Source organism: Cydia pomonella, chromosome 22 (genome assembly GCF_033807575.1).
Source record: "Cydia pomonella isolate Wapato2018A chromosome 22, ilCydPomo1, whole genome shotgun sequence".
NCBI lineage: Eukaryota > Metazoa > Arthropoda > Insecta > Lepidoptera > Tortricidae > Cydia > Cydia pomonella.
The window spans coordinates 6,805,750-6,828,666 of NC_084724.1; the positions used below are offsets into that span (position 1 = coordinate 6,805,750).

The 22,917-nt window shown below is 38.4% G+C and overlaps 1 protein-coding gene across 1 annotated transcript; it reads left to right on the top strand.

Annotated features, from left to right (window-relative positions):
• The first annotated feature begins 4,920 nt into the window (after positions 1–4,920).
• On the top strand, positions 4,921–21,951 carry LOC133530074 (uncharacterized). The gene is made up of 3 exons (XM_061867899.1): positions 4,921–5,483; positions 5,998–6,059; positions 15,040–21,951. Exons 2-3 carry the CDS (start codon positions 6,005–6,007, stop codon positions 18,480–18,482), a joined length of 3,498 nt encoding a protein of 1,165 aa, XP_061723883.1. The 5' UTR covers positions 4,921–5,483; positions 5,998–6,004; the 3' UTR covers positions 18,483–21,951.
• The last annotated feature ends 966 nt before the right edge of the window (positions 21,952–22,917 follow it).

Sequence of the window (22,917 nt, forward strand, 5' to 3'; positions counted from 1 at the left end):
TCAAAGCTTAGATTGGCAATGTCACTTTCTATCAATAAATTCAGGACATCAGCAGAAAGTGGGTGTTTTTTTTATTTTTCCTGGTTCTCATGCCTGTCAGGACAGGATCAGATGTTAATAGCAGTCTGTTCAAAACATCTGCATTGCAGGCTACCCGGGAAAACTTCCGTGTATAGTTCTGTCGGACTTACGGAGAAAAAAAATCACCAAAAATAGAGGGGTGCATTGGGGTGGTTATTTTGGACTTTATATTATTAAGGAAAGTCTATTCTATAACATACCATTCAAATGTTTGCTGGGAAATACTTGGAAACTAATTAAAACTTCCAATGTTCTTGAAAAACTTGTCTTTTCATATAAAATTTCCCGGTACTCACTTCTCAAGGGTATTAATAAAGAAAATCAATTAATTATCAATTAGTGTTAAATAAAATACATACCTGGTTCTTCATAATCCATATTAAAAACCAACACAAAACTGGCCGATCAAGGAATAACAAATATTTGAAAACAATGAAATTTGAGCGCATCGAACAATCACGCGGACAGTTTCGGCCCCTAGCAGTGCTGGCATAAGTGGCAACTTGGCAAGTGTTGTATTGTAGGGAAGTCATTGAAATGAAAAAGTCTTTCAAAAACGTTGCGGGTTTAACAATAAACATTTTTTATCCTAACTTGCATAACGCGAGCGAGAGTCGCACTGGCGGTAGGAAGGCTGACAGGCGTAGGCGGTAGGTAGATACCTACTACCTACGTAAGCAGATAGGTAGGATTCCGGGAATCATGCATTTCGGGATACCGGGAGTTTAGAAACACGCACGGGTCTTCGAGAATGTAAATACCAGAATACTTGGACCCTGGGAGCCTGGAACTGGGCATCTGGGATTTCCTGATCACCGGCATTTCGAACGATTTAATAAGTTTTATTTTATTATGTATGTTTATTTCTTTGTTTTTGGATATTAAAACATATTTTGGATTTTGATATTCCGGAATTTCGTGATTTAGAGATGCGGGCTTTCAAACTCATAAACTAGAGCTTTTTGTCGCTAATCATGTACCTACTTATTAATAAAACTGGACAAGTGCGAGTCGGACTAGCCCACCGAGGATTCCGTACTTTTTAGTATTTGTTTTTATAGAGGGAACAGAAATACATCTGTGCTAATTTCAACTGTCTAACTATCACGGTTCTTGAGAGCCTGGTGACAGACGGACGGACAGCGGAGTAGTAATGGGGTCCCGTTTTACCCTTTGGATACGGAACCCTATAAAAAAGCCGACCCTTATTTAATGTTAGGCACCATCCCTTATTTGGAACGCTTTTAATGGGATATATTAGTATTTGCCGACAACCTCGCCTCCTCACGTGAGATTTAGTGAGATCCGACCCTCCTCCCTCCCGTAAATGAACTGCCCGCTCCAAATTATCCGGTTCGAGTGAGACCTTGAAACATAACAAGTCAATGTACCTTGCAAGGTTTACAACAAAAACTTAGTGCTTAAGTACGATAAACTAATGTATGAACTAGATTTACTAATAGGTATTCCTAACGACCGTACCCCGGGGTTTCGGGGAACGTACCCCGGGGTTTCGGGGAACGTACCGCGGGAATGTTTTACACTAGCAGGGGGCCTACCGAGAAAACCGAAAATCGCAAATTTTGAGGATCTTTCTCTTTTACTCTCACTAAGACGTAATTAGAGTGACAGAGAAAAATGCCCGCAATTGACGAACTTCGATTTTCGCGGTTAGGTATAGCCCTGGTCCGGATTTCCGCATAGGCCCATAAGGCCCGGGCCTAGGGGCCCAGGCAATCAGGCAATGTTTTGAGAAGGATAAGAGGAATTCCGAGCCATACCAAGTGCCTAGGTCTCTAAAATAATTTTAACATTTCTAGGTGCACTTGGAAATTGGAAACTATTTTACAAGAATAATACACAGTTCTAAATACACGAAATCATTCCTTTACTAGTGTACAAGCATTGAGAGGTAGTTAGGTATCCTAATATCCTAGTCCATCAGTATATACCATACCTACGAATCTACTTATAAGTTACCTAATTGCCCTAAAAACGACATAATAGAACCGCAAAAACATTCCTCAATTCAATTCAAACTCGCATGAGCAATTCATTATCAATTCAATTACACAGGTAGTCGTTATCGTTTGCCAGTTCCAATGCGATTACTCATCGTGGCGCAGTCATTAATTCTGAAAATCATTACGTTCATAATCCCCACGGGTGCGAGCGAGACGGAGAAAACCGGTCGAAACCGGTTTGGGGCTAGTACGCATGCACGGCAGGCAACGCCACGCCACCACGGGGGACCACCGGGGGACCGACCGCAAGAATAATACCTAGATCTAGTAAGTATGTGTAGGTATATGTATTACAGGAGGCGTGTAAGTATTTATTTTAAATCTAATTACTCGTAGATTTGATGTCTGATGCCTATTCAAGCTTAATATAATAAAATAACTCTCATCTAATCTAACTAATACTACTTACATTTATAAATTCTTGAAATAAATGTACTTATTCCTCATTTAATTATGATTAGACACTTAAGTAGGTTATACTTATCTGTTCTCACCCTCACGTGTCACCGACCTATGAATATCAATATGAAATTTAAATGCGCATTCTATTAAATTATGTACTCACACTCACAAAAAATGGTTAGATATTAGATTAGATGTATGGATAATTGTATTACAAAATGTAATTATAATTTTTTTAAATAACTTAATTCCAAATAAATTACAAAATTTAGTTCCAATTAAATTACAAAAAATATTTGCAATTGAATTACAAAATGTTATTTCAATAAAATTACAAAATGTTATTTCAATAAAATTACAAGAAGTAATTGAATTACAAAATGTTATTGCAATAAATTTACGAAATGTAATTGAATTACAAAATGATATTGCAATAAAATTACGACATGTAATTGAACTACAAAATGTAATTTCAATTGAATCAAGAAATGTAATTTCAAGTGAATCACGCAATGTAATTTCAATTGCAGTTAAGTTACAACATAAGGAAAACAAATTGTCCCCTCAATGAACAATTACAAAATGTAATTAGAAATCTATTATTAAAACTTTTTTTGATGGTTTAATATTTTATTCTGATTATAATCGTAAGGCAGAATTTAAATTTTGGGTTGGCGCTCCAGGGTCCATGTCCGGTTTCTGTCTCGGATCTGTTGGGGTCCGAGTCTGGGTAGAAGGTATAGTCTGGTCCTAATTACTTTCGGGTCTGCGCCGAGTGGGTATGTTGTATGTTCCGATTCTGGTCGTTATCGAAGTCCAACCCATAACATAATTGCCTTCCTTGGGAAAGGACAAAATCAGCAGCAGTATTTGGTTTCCAACTTCCGATATAGAATCAGACATTTTGAAAAAAGATGTTTAAGGTAGGTATTATAGGTATTTCCTTATAACTTATAGTTAAATATATTTCCTTATAAGGCTTATAACTACTTCGTTTGCTCCCCTTTGTCAACTCTTAAATAGATTACTTACTTGGTAATATGTAATAAAGCAATTTAATTACTAGTTAACATCATTTCAATTACAAATTGCTATGTAAATGTAATTACTTGTAATGTAATTATTTGTAATGTAATTACGTGTAATGCAATTACTTGTAATGTGATTATTTGTAATGTAATTACGTGTAATGCAATTACTTGTAATGCTATTACATTTAGTTCAATTGGCTCTATCCTTGGAATTCTTGGATGGAATTAACCCATTTGACCTTGTGTCATATTAGTGCCTATGCGTAATAATAACAAAAATAGTGTATTATATCGTTTGTTTCTACTATTGCGATGAATAATATAATAACTATAATAAGTACCAGCATATACGTAGATACCGCGTACCTATAATAGGGCTAATTACATCTCATAGATTGTAGATCCAAATAGCTCTACGCGATGCTACCTATTTAAAATGTTTATTATACCAAGTTGGTATACGTCAAATACGTGGTATTTACAGCGATTGATAATAAACAGTATTTACCTACGTACGTTAACATTGAAATAATAAAAAGTGTTAGGTATCTATAAGATATAACTAATTTAGTCATTATTTCATTAGACAACTATTAGCAAACAAGTAAATTTAATAGTCATTAGAATAATAAAAGTAGGTACGTAATTTAATTACCTACATAGTTACAATACCTACTTTAATTGTTCACGAGTGAAACTACGTGGTATTAACAGCGATTGATAATAAACAGTATTTACCTACGTACATTAACATTGAAATAATAAAAAGTTTTAGGTATCTATAAGGTATATAACTAATTTAGTCATTATTTAATTATACAACTATTAGCAAACAGGTAAATTTAATAGTCATTAGAATAATAAAAGTAGGTATGTAATTTTATTACATAGTTACAATACCTACTTTAATTGTTCACGAGTGAAATAATTCAAAGAGCGGAATAGTAATTATGAACAGTCAGATAAATTCTACGTGACGTGATTTATGATAATGAAACGAGGTCATGCGAACGAAACGAGTTCGTCGCGCCGCAAGCGATCATCCGGTTCCAGTTCCACTCTGCATAATAATAACGACGAATTCTTATTATTACTCCGCTCCGCTCGAAACTGCTCGAGTCGGCGCGCCAGCGAGGTCACGCCAACCCGAGCCGGGCCGATAATAATACCCGTCGGTACCTACCTCGCCTCGCCGCGTTCCTACAGATACTTGTGTTGTATAACCGTCACGTCACGTCTATAGAAAGTATATTATGCGAGACAGCCCGACATTACGCCACGGGTGCGAACGGGACGGCACATATTAGCGTCAGTCTCCGTCTCTGTGCTAGAAATTGCCAGCCAGCCAATACTGTACTGGCAAACTACACAGGCCGGTTGGCATCTGCGTCGTTCGACCATTCGGTTCAAGCTGTGTGTCGTCCGGTCCGAACGAATTGAATCGACCTTAGTTCCGAGTACATTTCATATTCAGAGTTTGAATTCATACCTCTGATTACTGTTGTTATTTGCATAAATTAATAATACATTCAAAAAAATTTCCGATTGGATTACATTGAACACTGTTCAAGTTCATTTGGTTGTTCATGTCTCGGGTTATTTGATCGTGTCTCCGCGCTCGGCGTTTTGACAAGTGCTCGTTTATTTGGCCAGCCATTTTGTATTCACGAAGAACTGTGACAGACAGAAAGTACGCGGAAAAATCATTTTCTTGTTTATTATTCATTGTTATGGTGGAATAGTGAATAAGAACTTGTGTAAGATACTGTTTTTACCGTTGAGAATTGGACTGATATTAGTTTTATGCCAGATTATCGGACCTGACGCCAACTTAAGTGTTTCAAGTGTGGGATGCAATCTAACGCGTCTTTATGGAGAAATTTTAGAGAATTCACCTTTTATTGGAAGAATCTATTCTTAAATTGTGTTTGAGTGGACAATGCACGTGAGTAAATCTTAAATATAAAACATTATTATTTATTTTTGATGTACGGTGCAAGGGCGGCATGTTATTGTTTGTCTTTAGTTTTTGTGCATTGTTTTTAAAGGGCACGAGTTGTAGTGGTTTGTAGTTATTCTATATTGTGATGGAATGAATACATTTGTGCATTTCTTTAGCACATACCTGTACTCATTTGTATTGTTGTAATCAAATCATTTAAATATTGTGATTTCACCATAGAAACAACCAATAACCACTAAACCAAGAATAATCATTGCATTTGCGCAAACAGATGTATTTAAAAGTTCCCTAACATTTCACTTATTTGTTAAAAATTTAAATGACAACTTTTTGAACTGTTTCTGTTTTTTTTTTTTTTATGTTGCAATGCCTCTGCACCTATTGGCCATACTCACTCAAATGAATAAGTCTACCCAATGACAGGCTTTTGGCACTAAATCAGGCTGTGCCAAGTTTTGGGTGCTTATTTAATCAAAATCTATCTACTTGTTTACAGGTAAATCATGGCTACAAAGTTAGAACCTGATTACCCGTTATCTTCCACAAACAATGATTCAGGTTTGTTTTATTTTTGCTTATTTATTGCCTAATCATTATTTTCATTACTTTATTTAGTACTAATTGTTTGTGTTTAGTCTATCGGTCCTTCACATATCCGTATTATGTCACTTTTATCTTGTTACATGCCTTCTTGAATTTAGATTAAGTTAAATAGAACTAATTTAACATAAAAGTGTGATATTGCAGTGTATTAACAGCACGGTTTTAAACATTTTAACTTAATTTTATTAGGTGTTCTGTCATCCACTTTCAATAAAAAATAAAGCTCTCCCATAGTTTTCTTGGAACTCACTCTAATGTTACACGAAAAAAACTATGGAAAATAAGTGATATTAGTGATAGTGATCTTAAAACTAGTGCTTCTGTGAGCTGTGTAGAGTAGATCTCGTGATAAGGCTAGAAAATGTATAAATGAAAAGTACTTGTTCATTGACTCATTTTCACAGTCAACTCACAAAGGTCTTAAACACCATAGACCCTATTGGTGCTTAAGTCCTTTATGCCAATTTCCACATTTGGAAAAAAATCTTAAAACAGAATTGACAGTGAATATGGTTCCAAAATTCAAGAGAATCAGTTGAGAATTACAACCTGTAGAGAAGAACATCTGGACATTCCGGCTATACAAAAGGAATTTGTCCGAGTTAAAACATCTTCACTAACGCTTCGGTCAAAAAACCAAATTCGCCATTTGATTTTTTACAATGTGGAAGTTACCCTATTTCAAATTTCGGAATAAAATAATTTGTAGATAATGTAAATAATCAGTCATCATTTCATTTGCAAAGGTATTTCATTATTTGCAAATTTCATATCATGGTTCTTCCTTCTCATTTGTTGGGTATTTTACCTACAGCTCATTTTATTTCATGGTTTTGCCTCATTCAATTTGATGTTACATTTTAAGTTTTAAATTAGAGATGGGCCTAATACGGACTTTACCGAATATGAATAATCGGTTCTACTTTTTTACTCAAAACTCTTCAATTACATTAGCAGAGAAAGATGAAATTTTGTGAGCGGGTTCAAGAATTAAATACGTAGGTATATATTTTTTGTAAATTCAGTTTTAGGATTTTCTCTAAATGGCGGGGGCGGGGCCATGGGGGCAGCTCACAGAGACACTAGTTTAATATTGTATTTTGAAAACAACTCAAGCCAAAGATTTATTTCATACGAAATGAGAAATATGATAGTTACATGTAGGATAATAGAATAATACTTAAATAATTACACAACGTTGGTAGTTACTATCGCCGTTAGTAACAATTCAGTTCAAGTAGGGTTGCCATCCATCCTGGTTTCCCCGGATTTGTCCTAGTTTAGAGGGCGTCCGGGGAGCGTCCAGGGAGGACTTCATTTGTAGTCCGGATTTAAAAATTTAAAGCCTTAGGCTGCCCGCGACACACGCACGACCTGTTCAAAAAACCTGTTGACATGTCCGGGTTCTGGACTCTAAAATCCAGGGTTTTCACGCGTTCTGTCCTGGTTTCCAAATTTTAGAGATGGCAACCCTAAGTTCAAGCCAAGATTCCTAGGTCACGGACCGGACTGAACGGCAAGTCAAGGCCATTCACACATTGCGCTCGACCAAATAGAAATACTTAGTTTTTTTTTTATTGTCAGACCACAGGTAAATATATAAAAGATGTTAATGGTGATAAGTCCTTTTCCGCATGCTACCAGATTTATGATGTACAATATTTAATAACATGCACAACATGTAGTCAAGTTATTTACAGTATTTACATACAACATATAACACAGTATTTTATAAAATAAGGTCTCCAGTTTTGTGTTATTACGCTACATCTGAATATGTCAAGTTAGCCATTATTATCACATTAATATTTTATAATTTGCCATTGTTATTTAAAAACACATGTGGGGAATAAAACATTTTTGTCAATAGCCATTCATTAAGTCCTTTTTAGGGTTCCGTAGTCAACTGGGAACCCTTATAGTTTCGCCATGTCCGTCTGTCTGTCTGTCTGTCCGAGGCTTTGCTCCGTGGTCGTTAGTGCTAGAAAGCTGAAATTCGGCATGGATATATAAATCAATAAAGCCGACAAAGTCGTATAATAAAATCTAAAAATTTAATTTTTTTGAGGGTACCTCCCCTACACGTATTTTTTTTTTTGCTTCAACTCTACTGTGTGGTGTATCGTTGGATAGGTCTTTCAAAACGAATAGGGGTCTTCAAAAAACATTTTTTGTTAAAGTGTATATATTCGGAGATAATCGCTCCGAAAGAAAAAAAAATGTGTCCCCCCCCTCTAACTTTTGAACCATAGGTCCAAAAAATATGAAAAAAATCGTGGAAGTAGAGCTTAAAAAAGACATTAAATGAAAACTATAGCGGACATGATCAGTTTAGCTGTTTTTGAGTTATCGCAAAAAGTTTCCCCTTCATAGTAAAAAGACTTACTTTAATTAGGTACTGATTATGCAAATTTGCCTATTTGTTTAACTCGCGTGAAAGGTACCGTTTCATCCCTTGGTTAACAATTTACTATACTTTAAGCTCCAGTTTAGTTTATTGTGACGGAAGAGTAACTATGGAACCCTACACTGAGCGTGGCCCGACATGCTCTTGACCGGTTTTTATTTTTTTTAAATCTAGTATAGTCAAGGTTTTTAAATACATCCGGGTGGATTGAAAAATTCGCGGCCTGAATATTAAAAACAAAACAGAGGTTTTTTAATTTATTTTTATTTTTCTACATAGTCCCCTTAACGTAATGCAAACAGGCCTTTACGTAATGCAAACGACCTCTGTATTAAATCAGCACGAACTAAAAGCGGTAAGAAAAACATAAGTTTCGAAGGGGCACAATTCTATAATAAACTGCCAAAATGTATAAAAGAATGCAAAAGTTTTAGTTTATTCAAACGTAAATTGCATCACGTAATTTCTAATATCTAAGTCCCGCCCTAGGAGTTACTTAACAACAAAGAGTGTGCGATAAGCTCATGCAGTCAACCGTATTTTTTATGATTGTAAATTTAAACGCTTAGTTTATAAGGTTGAAAGTAACACACCATAGCATTTGCGTCAAAGTGATTAGCAACCGTGGTCATCTAAATATTCAAGTTAACTTTTGTGATTTGCTAAATACCCACTTAAACTTGTGTTGCATATACATGTAGCTATAATAATTGGGTACTTGACACATGTTGAATATTATAACAAAATTTAGTTAGATGGATAGAAAATGAGCCATCCATTATAAAAAAAGTGGAATTTAAAAAATTATATTGAGATTATATAAAAATACAAGGCTCGGAAAATATAAAAAAAAATATTTTTTTGTCTTTCTAAAATAGATAAGAAAATGGTACCATTTTATTGAAAAATTAATTGTTTGAACTATAAACATAAACGCAATATTTCAGGGTCAAAATGGCAATTTCCTTGATCTTCCATACATTTAGGACAGACTTATATGATGTGACGTCACATCACCTTATCATTTTGTTAGAGGCGTTTCAATCGTCGAGTGCGAGCGTCAGACTTTAACTCTCATTTCTGATCTTTGTGTTGCTTAAATGCCATGAGTCCTATATAGACATTTGATCCTCAGGAAAATCAAGATTGTTTGACATTATTTACAAAAAACAGTCAAGTAGCCAATTGCCTTACTTATTAGTTATATGTACTTAATATTAGTTTTTTATAGATAAAATAGTGAGTACCTACTACTGTAAACTGCTCTTTTGATGCTCTTGTAATTCAAGATAAATATACTCGTATTCTATGTAACTTTCTCATTACCTAAGTGAAAAGTAAATTTCTTTGAGAAATAAGGTTCTTTCAACCTAACTTAAGAACTTTTAAGGGTTTCCCCGCGGTTTTCATCGATTTTTGAATAATTTTGAGTTACTCCTACATTTGCACTACAAATAGAATTATAAGACGCTATCGGTTCTTCAATCTTGTATCTCCATTCTGGTCTGCAATATTTTGAAAAAAATGAACACTTTTTAAACATTGACTACACTTTTTTCGTTACTAGATTGCTGTGAAGGATTTTACCTGTACGAAATCTACACACTTGGGTTCATCTTTGACGTTCCTAAAAACTGGTCAGAGATTTTAATTTTAAACTAATTAACACAAAAGTTATGGCCAGTAAACCAGTTTTTTGGCCTAAAATTTTTCAACTTTGATGCCAAATATTTGAAGACAGTGAACTTTGAAGTAAATATGTGACACTACTGCTTACAGCCGTTGCTGTTAATATGATAAGCTACAAAAAACATTAGAAAACTAAGGGATTCAGATCGAAGATCATTGGCGTTAGGGATCCCATTAACCAGTCGGTAGAATTTCCCCAAATTGAAAGGTCCAAATGTCCCGACCAAATGTATGAAAGGCCTTGATTTGCGGCTCGCCGCGCGCCGCTTTTGTCCAGTCCCCGGCCTTAGCCCATGCCTGCGGTCTTTCTATAGGATCAAATAATAAAATGTTGAATGTCTGACTGGTGGCATTTGCAAGGAGCTACAAAATTGGCGAAATCGCCAAAAATCTTTAATGAAGGACCAAATATAACTGAGTTTCCCTGCCAGTGATTCCATTGCGATAGTTTGTCATTAGGCGGGTCCACACAGAGCGAATGCATAGTAGATAGTACTAGTGCATAGTGTGCATAGTATGCTTGCTTTATGTGGAGTTGTGGACCCGCCTATTGAGTTTCAACAGCAATTTTGAATTTGGCATTGACCAAGCCACGCGCCAGAGGCTCTGATCTTTGCATCGTTGGCATGAAAAAACCTGAAACCTAAATTATTTGTTATTATTAAAATGATGAATCTATAATTATAATTGATAACTTTATAGAATTTTGTCAAGAGTATTTTTCAAATAATATAGATAGACTTATATCAATAAATGAATGGCAAATAAAACCAATATGATTTGGTACTCTCTACTGTATAAAGTTTGTTCGGTTGCAGTTATTACTTTTACTTTTTGTGCAAATGTAGGAAGCCGGAGTGGTATAAGTAGTATAAGAACACCACAGCTCCAATAGCACTTCCTAAGAGGTGCGGTTAGTCACCCTTGCCCTAGTCGTACACCTTTGCGCCCAGTACTTCTTTCAAATACGTAAAAGCAAACATTAAGTTAATTAAAATATCAAAAAACAACGTTCGTTTTAGCTTAATGTTCATAGCAGGGTTTAGGGTTTATTCAACGTGCCAGTCTTGGCCTAACGTTAATTAGAATTGACCTTTAACCATTACAAATTGATCTGTAAACTGTAACCGTCCGATACGGTTTATGGTTGAATTTGTAATGGCCATCCGGCGTTCAGTGAACTGGCCGCGTAGCCAACATGCAAATCGATTACGCTCCGTAGCGATCGAAACGCAACTGTCACTGTCGCACTAATATGGAAGAGTGATAGAGCCACAAAGCGTTTCGTTGCCGTAGCGATAGCGATTGTCACCTTGGCTAGGCCGGTTGAGCCAAAAGTATGGTGCCAAGAAAGCGTCAGAGTTGTCGTTATATTACGTACACTACACTGCCAGAGTAACCTTTATGCTTTCAAGTAAAGCCGCTATTAAACTAAAACAGTTCTTCAGGTCCTATCTCTTGTGTACCCATAACCCAGCCTCTCCTTACTTACTCTCCCGTACTCCTTAACAAGCCGGCTACGATATCACTGCCAGCGACCCGTTTAGGCTGGTTTTCTGTTCGTAGGCGCTTTTCGCTACATATGGGTTTTCCAGTGTTGTAGGCTACGAACGTAGCACGTATCAGTGCGTTAAAGGCTCCGTGACACAGCAGCGCGACGGTAGCGGGGAGTTCAAAGCAACGAAGGTTGCAAAATTATTGGTTTTCTTACTTTAGTAGTGCATTAAAAATACCTACTTTGCAGTTTCTCCAGCACGCTAATCTAATATTATTATTATCAGGTTTGACCACTTTACTGAATAATAACTGAAACTGATAGCTCAATGCACACCAGGGGGGCGACACTTAGAAATGTAGTTAACATTAGAAAAGATGGCGGCGATTTCTATTAATGGGATCCGATAACCTACTTTTGCGTAAAGTTGACTACCGATTGTGCAAACTACATCATCAGATGTCACTATAAAATTGGTACAATTTAAAGGCAATTACAAACATTAAGAAGGTTGCATATAACTTGTATATCAAGACCTATCTTTAAGTATTCATATAGTTGTTACCTAGCAACTGTTGTTTACTGTCACAAAAAATGTAAACAGATTTGATTAATATGAACTTATTATTTCTCTAATAATTTTAAAGTGCAGAGCAGAGCAAAGTAAAATCAGAGCAAGCATTAAACACGAGTCAAATTCAAATAGGGAAATTAGAATCCCAATTTGATAGTTCCAATGTTAATTACAAAACCTGGAAGTTTAAAATTTCAACAGTATTCAAGGCAATGCTGGGATGTTTAGACATTTTCGAAGGTAAGAAGAAAATACCATAAGCCTTAGCGCGCCTTAGCTTAGAAATGAAAACAAAGCTATGATTATTTTAATTTTGTTTACGATGTCCGATGACACTGCCAAGATTTGTGAAATTTGATTCTGCTAATAAATAAGATGAGATAGAGTGCATCTATGGAGGTACGTGCGTAGACAAGACATACGTCCTATGCCTGAAATTCATTAGTACAAGATGGACCCGAACCATGACATCATTACTCATGTATATGTTTTAATGAGTACCTGGAGCGAGTTGTTTACGGAGCTAGAGAGCGAGACTAAATTACCAGGAATTCTTCTAATGTCCACTTTACCTCCGGAATATCTTGAATTCAAGTCCAGTTAGATGTCGAGGTCAAAGAAGAAACGCTAAGTTGAGAACTAGGCAAGTCATTTGTGACGATCCACGGTAAAAGGTACCTTATGGCGGTTGGCGCTTACGCTGTTATTTACGACGCTCCAATACTAATGCCATGCTATGCAACGTAAGCGCCAACCGCCATAAGGTACCTTTTACCGTGGATCGTCACATTTATGCGCACATGAAAGAGTTCTAAGTCAGACAGAGACACAATTCACAGAAGACGAAGCTAATGCAGCTTTGTACACAAAGATGAACAAAGGGAAAAAGAAGAACAATTTCAAACAGAATCAGAAGCTGAAAGTACTTACAACACCTAGTCTATTATTATCTTGTATACCAAATTGAAAGCAATAAACATATACTGCGTAACTATAAATTATGTCTTTTATCTGGATTCCATTCTTTTAAAACTTTTCTCCATAATATTAGGTCTACTTGGGCGGCTTACAAGTCAGTATTTTGTTTGATATCTTGTAAACAAAAAAATATGAAAGTTACAAGAAATAAAATAAAAAATAACTTATAAACCGCCCAAGTACTTGCACCTAATATTATGTAGTACGAAAGTACCTACGCATACGAATGCATATGTAGATGTGCAAGATAGATTCGGATACAAAATAGAGATAGCGCTTCGAAATTAGTTTCCTTAAAATGCTTCAAGAGGGCTCTCTTTTCCTATATACTTACTTTGGGTTGGTCTCGTACTCTTTGCCCGCGACGGGCCAGCGGCGCAGTGTGAATGATCAGCGGTGGGTACTATGTAGTCTATTTTCATCTTAACACTTTCAATGCCAAGAACGCCACTAGGGAGTTCTCAATAACTTTGTTCATATGCCACATGACTCCCGACGGGAGTTCGTACTATACAATTATAGATGACTTAAGGCCATACCATCCCACTCCTCTAGCGAGTTCTTACGAAAGTTACGATTTTTCAGGGTTGTCACTATACCTCGTTTTTTTAGGATGAGAAAAATCGTCGGATTGTCGTCGTGCAATTTTTAGGAAAACAATTTAAAAGCTGGCATATTTGCCTCTTATTTTCTTCACCATAACGTTAACAAAATAATCTTAAATCTTATTTTAATATTTTCTAGAGATTACTGAAAGAATTGATGAAGCTTAGGCAAAATCGACAAAAGCTTGAGTTTGAAATAATAACGTCATTAAAAATATTAAATATCCAAATTCAGTGTTGTAAACAATGTAAATATCTATACTTACGTTTTTAACAGCACTTGGCAAACATCATTTCATTATCTCACTTTCACTTTGCAAACTAAAAATGCATGGCGATAGCAATTTTGGCCTTTGTGACAGCCCTGGACTCCTATGGCAAAATATCCTAAATATCGACTATTAGTATAAATTTATAAATGTATAAATAATCCTGAAATATTTTTCAAACAAATATAGACTAAATTTACAAGTTTTAAGTCTTCACACATGCGCACCATAACTACGGACTCAAATTACATGCACCGCGTGCAAATACTTATGAAATCATAATATTTAACATTAGAAGAAATCAATTGTTAAAAGACATTAGAGATATCTGATTTTGAACAAAGAAAAATATACATAACACATAAAGGTTTACTATCAAATATTAGTCATAGAAGCGTCTTTAATCTCCTTATTTTCGGGAAATTACCATCCATACAGACATTTTGAAATTCACAATCAATAATTTATCCATTTACCACTTTTGATACTGACAGATCGGTATCGCAGGAACCGCAGTAATCTCTGAGAAGCATTGTTCGGATTGGGCCGATAATCATTACTACAATTTGAATATTTCTTTACTACAAATTCTGTATGACTTAAACGCTATTGTTGTTGCCTATGTATTCTATGTAGACTCAGGATTTGGATGCTACTGTAGATCACATATTACTAGAACACAAACATATCTAGATTGCGCTAATTATAATCCTTCGTTTTTTAGCTTTGCCGTAGTTACGTAAAAGAGCCAGAACTTATGCATAGTGAACTCGATAGAGGCAATTTTCTTGACAACCAAGCTATTTAAGTATTGGTAAATTGGGGTTCCTACAGCCGAGAAGACCCTTATTCATCAATTGTAATCATTATAAAATACTAATGCTCCACTTTCACGAAACACTTTTCCTCTTTTTTCAGATGGGGAAGAACATCAAGATTCAATAGAAGATCCCGATCCTGATCCAGAAGAGGACGAGGAACCGCCTCCTCAGCCCTCAAATGTCCAGAGTCTTCTGGCAAGGCTTCAGTCCTCTGGAGCTCTTATAAAGAAACCTGTTAAACAGCAATATCGGTGTTTCACTTGCGAAGAGAACTACCCTGACTGGGAAACGCTAGAGAATCATCTGATTCAGCACGTTTCCCTACCGTCTATCGTACTCGACAAGCTGCCGTCAGAGGACGAGTATGCCCCCTCCGGCGACGAGTGGTCCGACGAGGACCAGCCCTCCCCACCACCAAAACAAGAACCCCAGAAAACGCCACAAAAAATAGAAATATCACAACTCCTCAAAAAGACCGGCATCTCCATCAAAAAGCCCGGAGAAAACACTTCCAACACCAATTCTGAATCCGCATTAAGCAAACTGAGCGGCCTCGGCTTCACTATCAAAAAGAACACGACGCCGATAAAAGAGGAAAAACCAGATCCTCCATCTACTAATGACGTTGTGCAAAAGCTGGGCAGTCTAGGAGGAATTAAGCTTAAATTAAAATCTGATGGCAACACAAACTCCTTTAAAGTTGTAAACGGCCTTAAAGACTTTAAAACTTCTGATGACGAAGACCAAGAAAGCGGAAATGAGGAGGACAACAAAGATGACGCTAAAGAATCTGAGGAAGAGCCTGATGATCAGGAACAGGAGCCATCAGGGGAAGAACAAGAGGACGATAAAAGTCCCCCCGTTAACAACAACGCAGGCAAGCAAATGACAATCAACAGTCAGGCTAATCTTAGAAACAAAAAAGTTATCAACGTAACCAAAATAATTCCGCCTAAAACTGAGGCCGTTACGACTCCATCTCCTGTCAAAGTTCAGCTCGCCAAACCAGTTAGACCAGCTGTTAAACAGACACCTAAAAGGGGCGCGAATTTACCCCTCGCGGTAACTTCTGCACCTACCCTAGGGAAAGATATATCTACAACTTCAACCCCTGAGCGGCGGGCCTCGACTGCGAGTCAATCGAGCGCGGAAAATGTTACCGTTAAGCAGGAAGTGGAGGATACGTCAACGGAACAATCTACGGCTGGAACACCGTTGTTCTCAGGTCAAATTAAGTCTGAAAGAGCCTCTCCGCCTCCTCCGGGAGGAAATGCAGCTCCACCGTTTGAAAGCTCTCCTGTTATCGCTAGAATCAAATCCGAACCCGACGCAGGCCCCGCTGCTGTTCACTCCCCATCCTCGGCGGCGTTCAGTCGAGCAGAAACTCCGCTCCTCCCCGTAACAAAGAAGGAGGATACCGGCGTAACTGTAATAGAAATCAATGGCGATTCTGGCGATGATGATGACGACTGTTGTGTAGTGTCAGCCTCGCCGGCTCCTGATGTTAAACCGCCTTTGATTCCGAAAACTGAACCGGCGTTACCGCCTTCTTATCCTCCGCCAGCATACCATACTCCACAGTCTAGTTACAGCTCCACACCAGTCCTAGCATCAACCTTGTCTTCTATGGCAGGTGGTGCATCCACTGAAAAACAGCATTCTTTCAACTGGAACGCACCCGACTCGAAACCGGCAATCGATATGCTTGAAAAAAGTGCAGACGAAATATTCGAGAGCCTTCTGTCCAGCGCCACTAAAAAGGAACATTCTCTGTCGGATGCTAGCGAATACATATCTTTAGACACCCTAGGTCCCCAGCACTCTTGTGACATATGCAATACTAGATTTACAAATATATCGCTGCTCGATGATCATATAAGAATGACGGGTCATACGAAAAGTCTCGTCGCACCGACTTCTTCGTTAATGCCTTATAATCCATCGGGACCGAATAGTATTTTATCACAGTTGCTGCCAGTTAAATGCTTGGCAGATCAAGTCGGGAAGCTATCCGGAATGAACAGCGGCTCCGGGTTTACGCATCAGCAGAATGTCATGATCAATATTCAGGCTTATCCCGGAGGAGGGATGGTGCCACAGGCAGGTTTCAACGCGTATCCCCCCGGGCAGAACGCTTACCCGCCCGGTTACCAGCAAATGCCAGGGAACAGCATGTTCGGGAACGCCTCCGGACCGATGCCGGGCCAGTATCCAGGCCAACATTACACAGGCGGATACGGTCAGCAGTCATCAATGGGCTACCAATCGCCAATGTCGAAGGCCGGCTTTTCTCCGGGAATGCAGCAGAACTCCTACACGACGCCCTCGTCGCCGTACTCTACCGCCTCGCCGCTCCAAAACATGCAACAGGCGTACGGGCAGCCCGCGCCCGGCATGATGAACCCGCCCATGGGGCAGATGGGCCCGCCCGGCTCCTCGCCCAGCCACCCCTACCCCGCCTCCAGCCCCGGCGGCATGAAGCCCCCGACGAGCGCCTCCAGCGGCATCAGGATACAGAACGTGCAGACCTTCCCTCCCGGCCAGCTCGCTCCGGGCGCCAGTCCGAACACGCAGATGCCCGCGCCCGGTCAGATCAGGATGGCGGCCGGCGCCAACGTGAGCGGCGCGCGGCCGCGCATGGCCGTCCGAGGCGCGCGGCCCTCCGTGCGGCCCGGCGTGCAGGTGCACGCGCAGGTGCGCGGCGGCAAGGCCCAAGGCCCGCGCATGCCCATGAAGAGGCCCGCCAACATGGCCGGCGGCCCCGGCCAGAAGCGCCGCCCCGACATGCTGCTGCCGGGCAAGCACGACAACGAGGACTGCCAGGTCATGGCGATGCAGAAGCAGCGCGAGGGCCTCCCGATGATCTCGAGCGTGCAGGGAGCCAAAGACAAATTGAATCTCGGCAGCCAGATCTCTATCACCAAGAAAACTGTCAACAAGGAGGCGAACGCCATGGCGAACGTGCTGGCGTCGCGAGGCATCAGTATCAAACAGAAGCAGAAGAGTCGGTCGCCGACGCCGGAGCGGCCGATCCCGCACATCCCGAACTTGGGCGCCGGCGTTAGTATTAAACACACCTCTAAATCTAGTAATTTCTCCATCCCCGAAGCTACGGTCGGCTCCAACATGCACACGTGTAAGATCTGTAGGAAAATGTTTTCAAATTCGACCGCCCTGTCGACGCATATGGCGGCGGCCCATCCACAGCGAGGGTTCAAATGCGACGAGTGCCCCGCCTCTTATCCTAAGTCATTACAACTGCAGCACCATAAGCGAGTGTTCCACAATGTTACTGGGCCTAATCGAGAGCTAGGTTTGCCCGTGGTAGACCTGTCTCAAGAGGAGAACTTGCAGCGATTAAGTAGTTTAGGTATATACAGTTTTATTCCACTAGCGAACCGCGAGCAGGCGAGCGGCTGCTTTGGTATTCCAGTAATAGCGGTACACAACGTCAACAATGGTATGACGTCGAGCCTGCAGGCGCTCGGGGCCGACGGCCTCCTTAGTTTAGGACCTTTAAAACCCTTACCAAACACGTAAGTTAAGTAGATATCTCTTTTAATTTGTTGGACTTCGTGAAAATATGAGTTATAATTTTACAAGGCAACTTTTTTTATTACATTTATTATTGATCGAATGATTTTTATATCGTAAATAGTTGTTGTTTTATGAATTACGTAACGTGTTGTAATTATAGCTATATTGAAATTACAATAAATTATGATTTGTTACATATGAAGACAAAACATTTACGATTTATTAATCCTTTGTATAGTGCATTTTTTCTTGCAAACATTGATGATTATTCATTGATATACAACATACAAATGTTATACCAACTAAAAAAAACAGTTAAAAAATATTGATTATAGCACGATCGCGTTTGAATCCGACATAATGCATTCGTCCGTTTCTAGATGGTAGGTGCGAAAGAGACAGAGGGTTTATGTCTCCATAGCATAGCGTAGTCATCTTTCTATCATTCTTCCATATTAGTGCTACAGTGACAGTTGCGTTTCGTTCCCTACGGAACGTTAACGATTGCCATGTTGGCTCCGCACCCAGATTTACGCAATCGTGTTATCAGTACGGGGTTAAAGTGGACTCGTAGAATTGTTACTCGTATTTTGTTGCAATCAAAGATTCATTGTTTTTTATTAGATCTGTAAAGTCTACATAGAAGATACTTTCGTACTTCTGATTGTGTAGATGGCGCCGGTACATATGTTATAACTCCGGTTGGCATAAGTTTGATGTTTGACAATTCAGTGACCACAACATGGCGCTGTCCGCGCATTTTAGACCTGTTATACTCTGGGATACGTTTTTCTTAAGCGATGTTTAGACTTGCAAGAACTTGGATGCAATTTTCATTACGTTGCGTTATCTATTTAAACTTTTGAATACAGTTTACCTTAGTAGTCAGCAATGTAACTTAAATTGCATGCAAGTTCTTGCTAGTCTACGCCTAGCTTTAGACTTTACATATCTTATACAATTAATGAATGTTGTAATGAAGTCATTGTGTAAATGTGACTTAAGTCGGAATCTTTCACTAGACTTTGTTATTGTAAGTTTAGACTTGTTAAAATTGTCAGTATTCGACCTTTCAGTTGGCTCAAAGCATTAAAATTTAGGTATCACTAATTTTTATACGTAGACATGTATTATGTATACTTACTCATTTGTATAAAAAAAACATACACAAATGGAAGTTTATAGGTTCGATTGTAATAGCAGTTTAAATATCAGTTTTAAACGTGTATATACTTTTTTAAAAGTGTAATAATACTCTATACATCTCCCAAATTATGAAAGGAAATTAATACATTGGAATGTATACGAAAGGTACGCGTTAGTTTTATGTAAGATGATGATTTCTACTAAACATACCATCCTTCAAACTGGCTGTCTTTATAATGTGTTAGCTAAAAATATTGAAGACCTGATTTCACAGATCTTGATGTTTTTGGGCTCTTTCAACTCAGAATCACTAGTATATTCAATCAGGATTCTGAATTAATTTATATATATCATGGCATTAGTAGTTTAATGTCTAACTCGAAATAAAATTGGCTTGCTAGTCAATCTGCATATTTGTACGCAACTATAGGCTTAGCACGAGGACGCCGCGCAATATCTGGCGTGCGAGCTATACTAGAGAAGGACCCTGCTATCTCTGCATAGCGTTTAAGTGTGGCATGCCATCATTAATGTCAATTTTTTATGAAAATATGACGTTTATAATGACACTCCTTCACTTGGTTCCGTTAAAGTCGGTCGGTGCAAAGTTAGCTTGGACGGACGGACTACCCTTCTTTTTCCCATTGTCTTAATTCGAAAGGGCCAAGTAGATAGTCTATCGCGCGGGCTTGAAACTCGCGGCGCACTCGGTCTAAGCTTACTGAACTGTTTTCATAGTTTATATACGTATTAAAATAAGAACAGAGTTACATATTAGGCACCTAGTGTCCGTACCCAGTGGCGGCGTTAGACTAAAATTGAATGTAGCCAAGGTACATTTTGCGAGGCCCTCTGGTGGCCAAATTGTGCATAAACCATGTGGCCTACGTCGCCTATACGCCTAACACCGCCCCTGTCCGTATTACCTAACAATTATAATTGTTTTTTCTACAACAATTCGCGTCAGTATCTTTTTCTCACTACTAATTAGAGAGGGACGGGTAGTCTTTTTCGCGCTGCTTATGTTACTCATAGGCATCTGCTACGATACTTAAGCATCTGAAGAAAAGTATAAAGGAAATTTAAAAGAGTAACCGAAAATACGCATCCGATTTTTTTTCGATTGCGACACTAATTGTGCATTGTCTCCTATTTTAACTTCCAGTGAGCTCGCTAGATGGCGTTGGACTATAAATCTAAGCCTAGACAAAGTCGCGTCATTTGAAGAGGCATTCCACAATCTCTCTCAGATGTCCTTAGATTTTTTATTAATTTACTGCTCTCTGGTATGAGTAACGGCAGCCGGGGCGATTGCAACCATGGAACATACGCATATGTGACGTTTTTAACCAAAAGGGTACTTATCTTCGGTTGTCAATAAGGCGCCTTCTCCATGTAGGCCTTTAAGTGCCAAGCGCCTCATTTCCAATACAAAATGAAGACATACGTGTTCTGGCAATGAATGTGTTTGAAATCTAACATATCGACAACCTGTCAATGTGGCAATTGTGGCACCTTTAGGTTGTAAATGGCACATTTGTGCATCCAGAGTCGGAGACCAAGATGGCAGCGATTTTGACAGCTCACACAGCGTGTCTGCCTCTATATAATCTTAAGACTAATGTACCGTTAAGCCACCTAACTGTAACTATAATCCAAAGTTTAACACGTTAAGCAACCTTTTTGGCGTTGCCCAAGTTTTATGAAAATGTTGAGCCTCAGTACTGCGGCATTCAAATCACAGCTACCTGCTAGCATGAGTTGCGTTCTCGCCAGCGACTCCATACATCTGGCGCGACTTCAAGTATGGACTCGCGCGCGAGAACGCAACTCATGCTAGCCGGTCTGAACGAAGATAATTTGAGTTAGTTTTGGATTATTGTTAGTAATGTAGTAATAAATATAGGCAGCTACTTATAAGTGTCATAGTTGCAATTGCCTCGTTTAGTAATTTTGATTTAGCATACTAATGTAGACAGCCCGTAATTTCCTTGAAATAGTTAAAATAAACAATAAATATATATTATAAATGTGAAATGCAACTCTATTATTATGGTGTTGTACAGTTATGTACTAGGACTTTCTAAGATATTGTCAAAATATTTTTATATACAGAGGTAGAACTTTTTATTTACGTTATAACTAAAATACTTATGAAAGAGACTTTATGCAATTATTGACAAGATTTGAGTTATTAGTTCTGTGCGGCATGACAGATTATGATTTGAAATTTTGAATATTAGGTTAAGTAAATAAATAGATATAAGAGTAGAAGTTTTGTAATTTTGTTCGAAAATAAATTCCTATATTTATGAATAATGTACAATGTTTTTTATTTGAATAGTTATTTCAGTAGGTGGATTAAAAGAAAAACAATTATCAAAAGCATAAGACTAGGTTTCTGCCCTGGGCCGGGATTTAGCTACCTAAGGATCTAGGCCCTTGGAATTTAGGCCCCAGGGGGGGCTTTTCCATCTCAGTCATTGCTAGGTTGCCTGACCTCCTAAGCCAGGGGGCCTACCGGGAAAATCGAAATTCGCAAATGAGTGACAGAGAAAAATGCCCGCAATTGACGAACTTCGATTTTCGCGATAGGTCTCCTGGACTTGGGCGGAAATCCGGTCGTTTCTGCTATATAAATAAATGAAAACGTAGTGAGCTAAATAATAGCGACGCTTAGTTTTTGACTTTAACTAACCGGAACTGGCGCTATCTACAATACAAGGTTTTAAAAGTCGTTGTATATGATCACAGTCCTTAATTCATTACTTATCGTTGGTCAATAGTTATAATTTTTTTTAAAGAGCTAACGTTAAGTCTATTTAGGAAAATAACAAATATCACACCATAAACCGACAAACCAATTAATGGACAACTTGGAACATTTCAGATAGATATCTATCAAATCTTTTTCTGCTTCTCAGAACTTGGCCTGTCGTTACATGAAGAGATAGATAGCGATACCATATAGTGCTCAAGAGTTCCGGTTATAATATTAGCTGAAAATTGTCGAGCAGACTTTTCGTTCGTCGCGACATCTATTGTCAAATAGCAGTACTGATAAGTACCGCTAGTGCTCGATGTAGACTACGAAAATAATAAGCATTTTGATAACAACTGATTTATGGAGTGAGCACTCTATGCTTACTTATTTCTCTATGTCTGCAATAATATGTTACATTCCGAAGGCCACAGAAATATGCAACTCGCTCTCAAGATAAGATGTGACTGTACCACCAATTGATTAAGGCTGATGGTGATGAATATATCTTGCATTTCAAAATAATACACT

Bases quoted from the DNA above. Each gene is read 5' to 3' on its own strand.
- LOC133530074 (XM_061867899.1), top strand. From the start codon at position 6,005: ATGGCTACAAAGTTAGAACCTGATTACCCGTTATCTTCCACAAACAAT. The intron at 6,060-15,039 runs GTTTGTTTTATT...CTCTTTTTTCAG, and splicing joins TTCCACAAACAATGATTCAG to ATGGGGAAGAACATCAAGAT.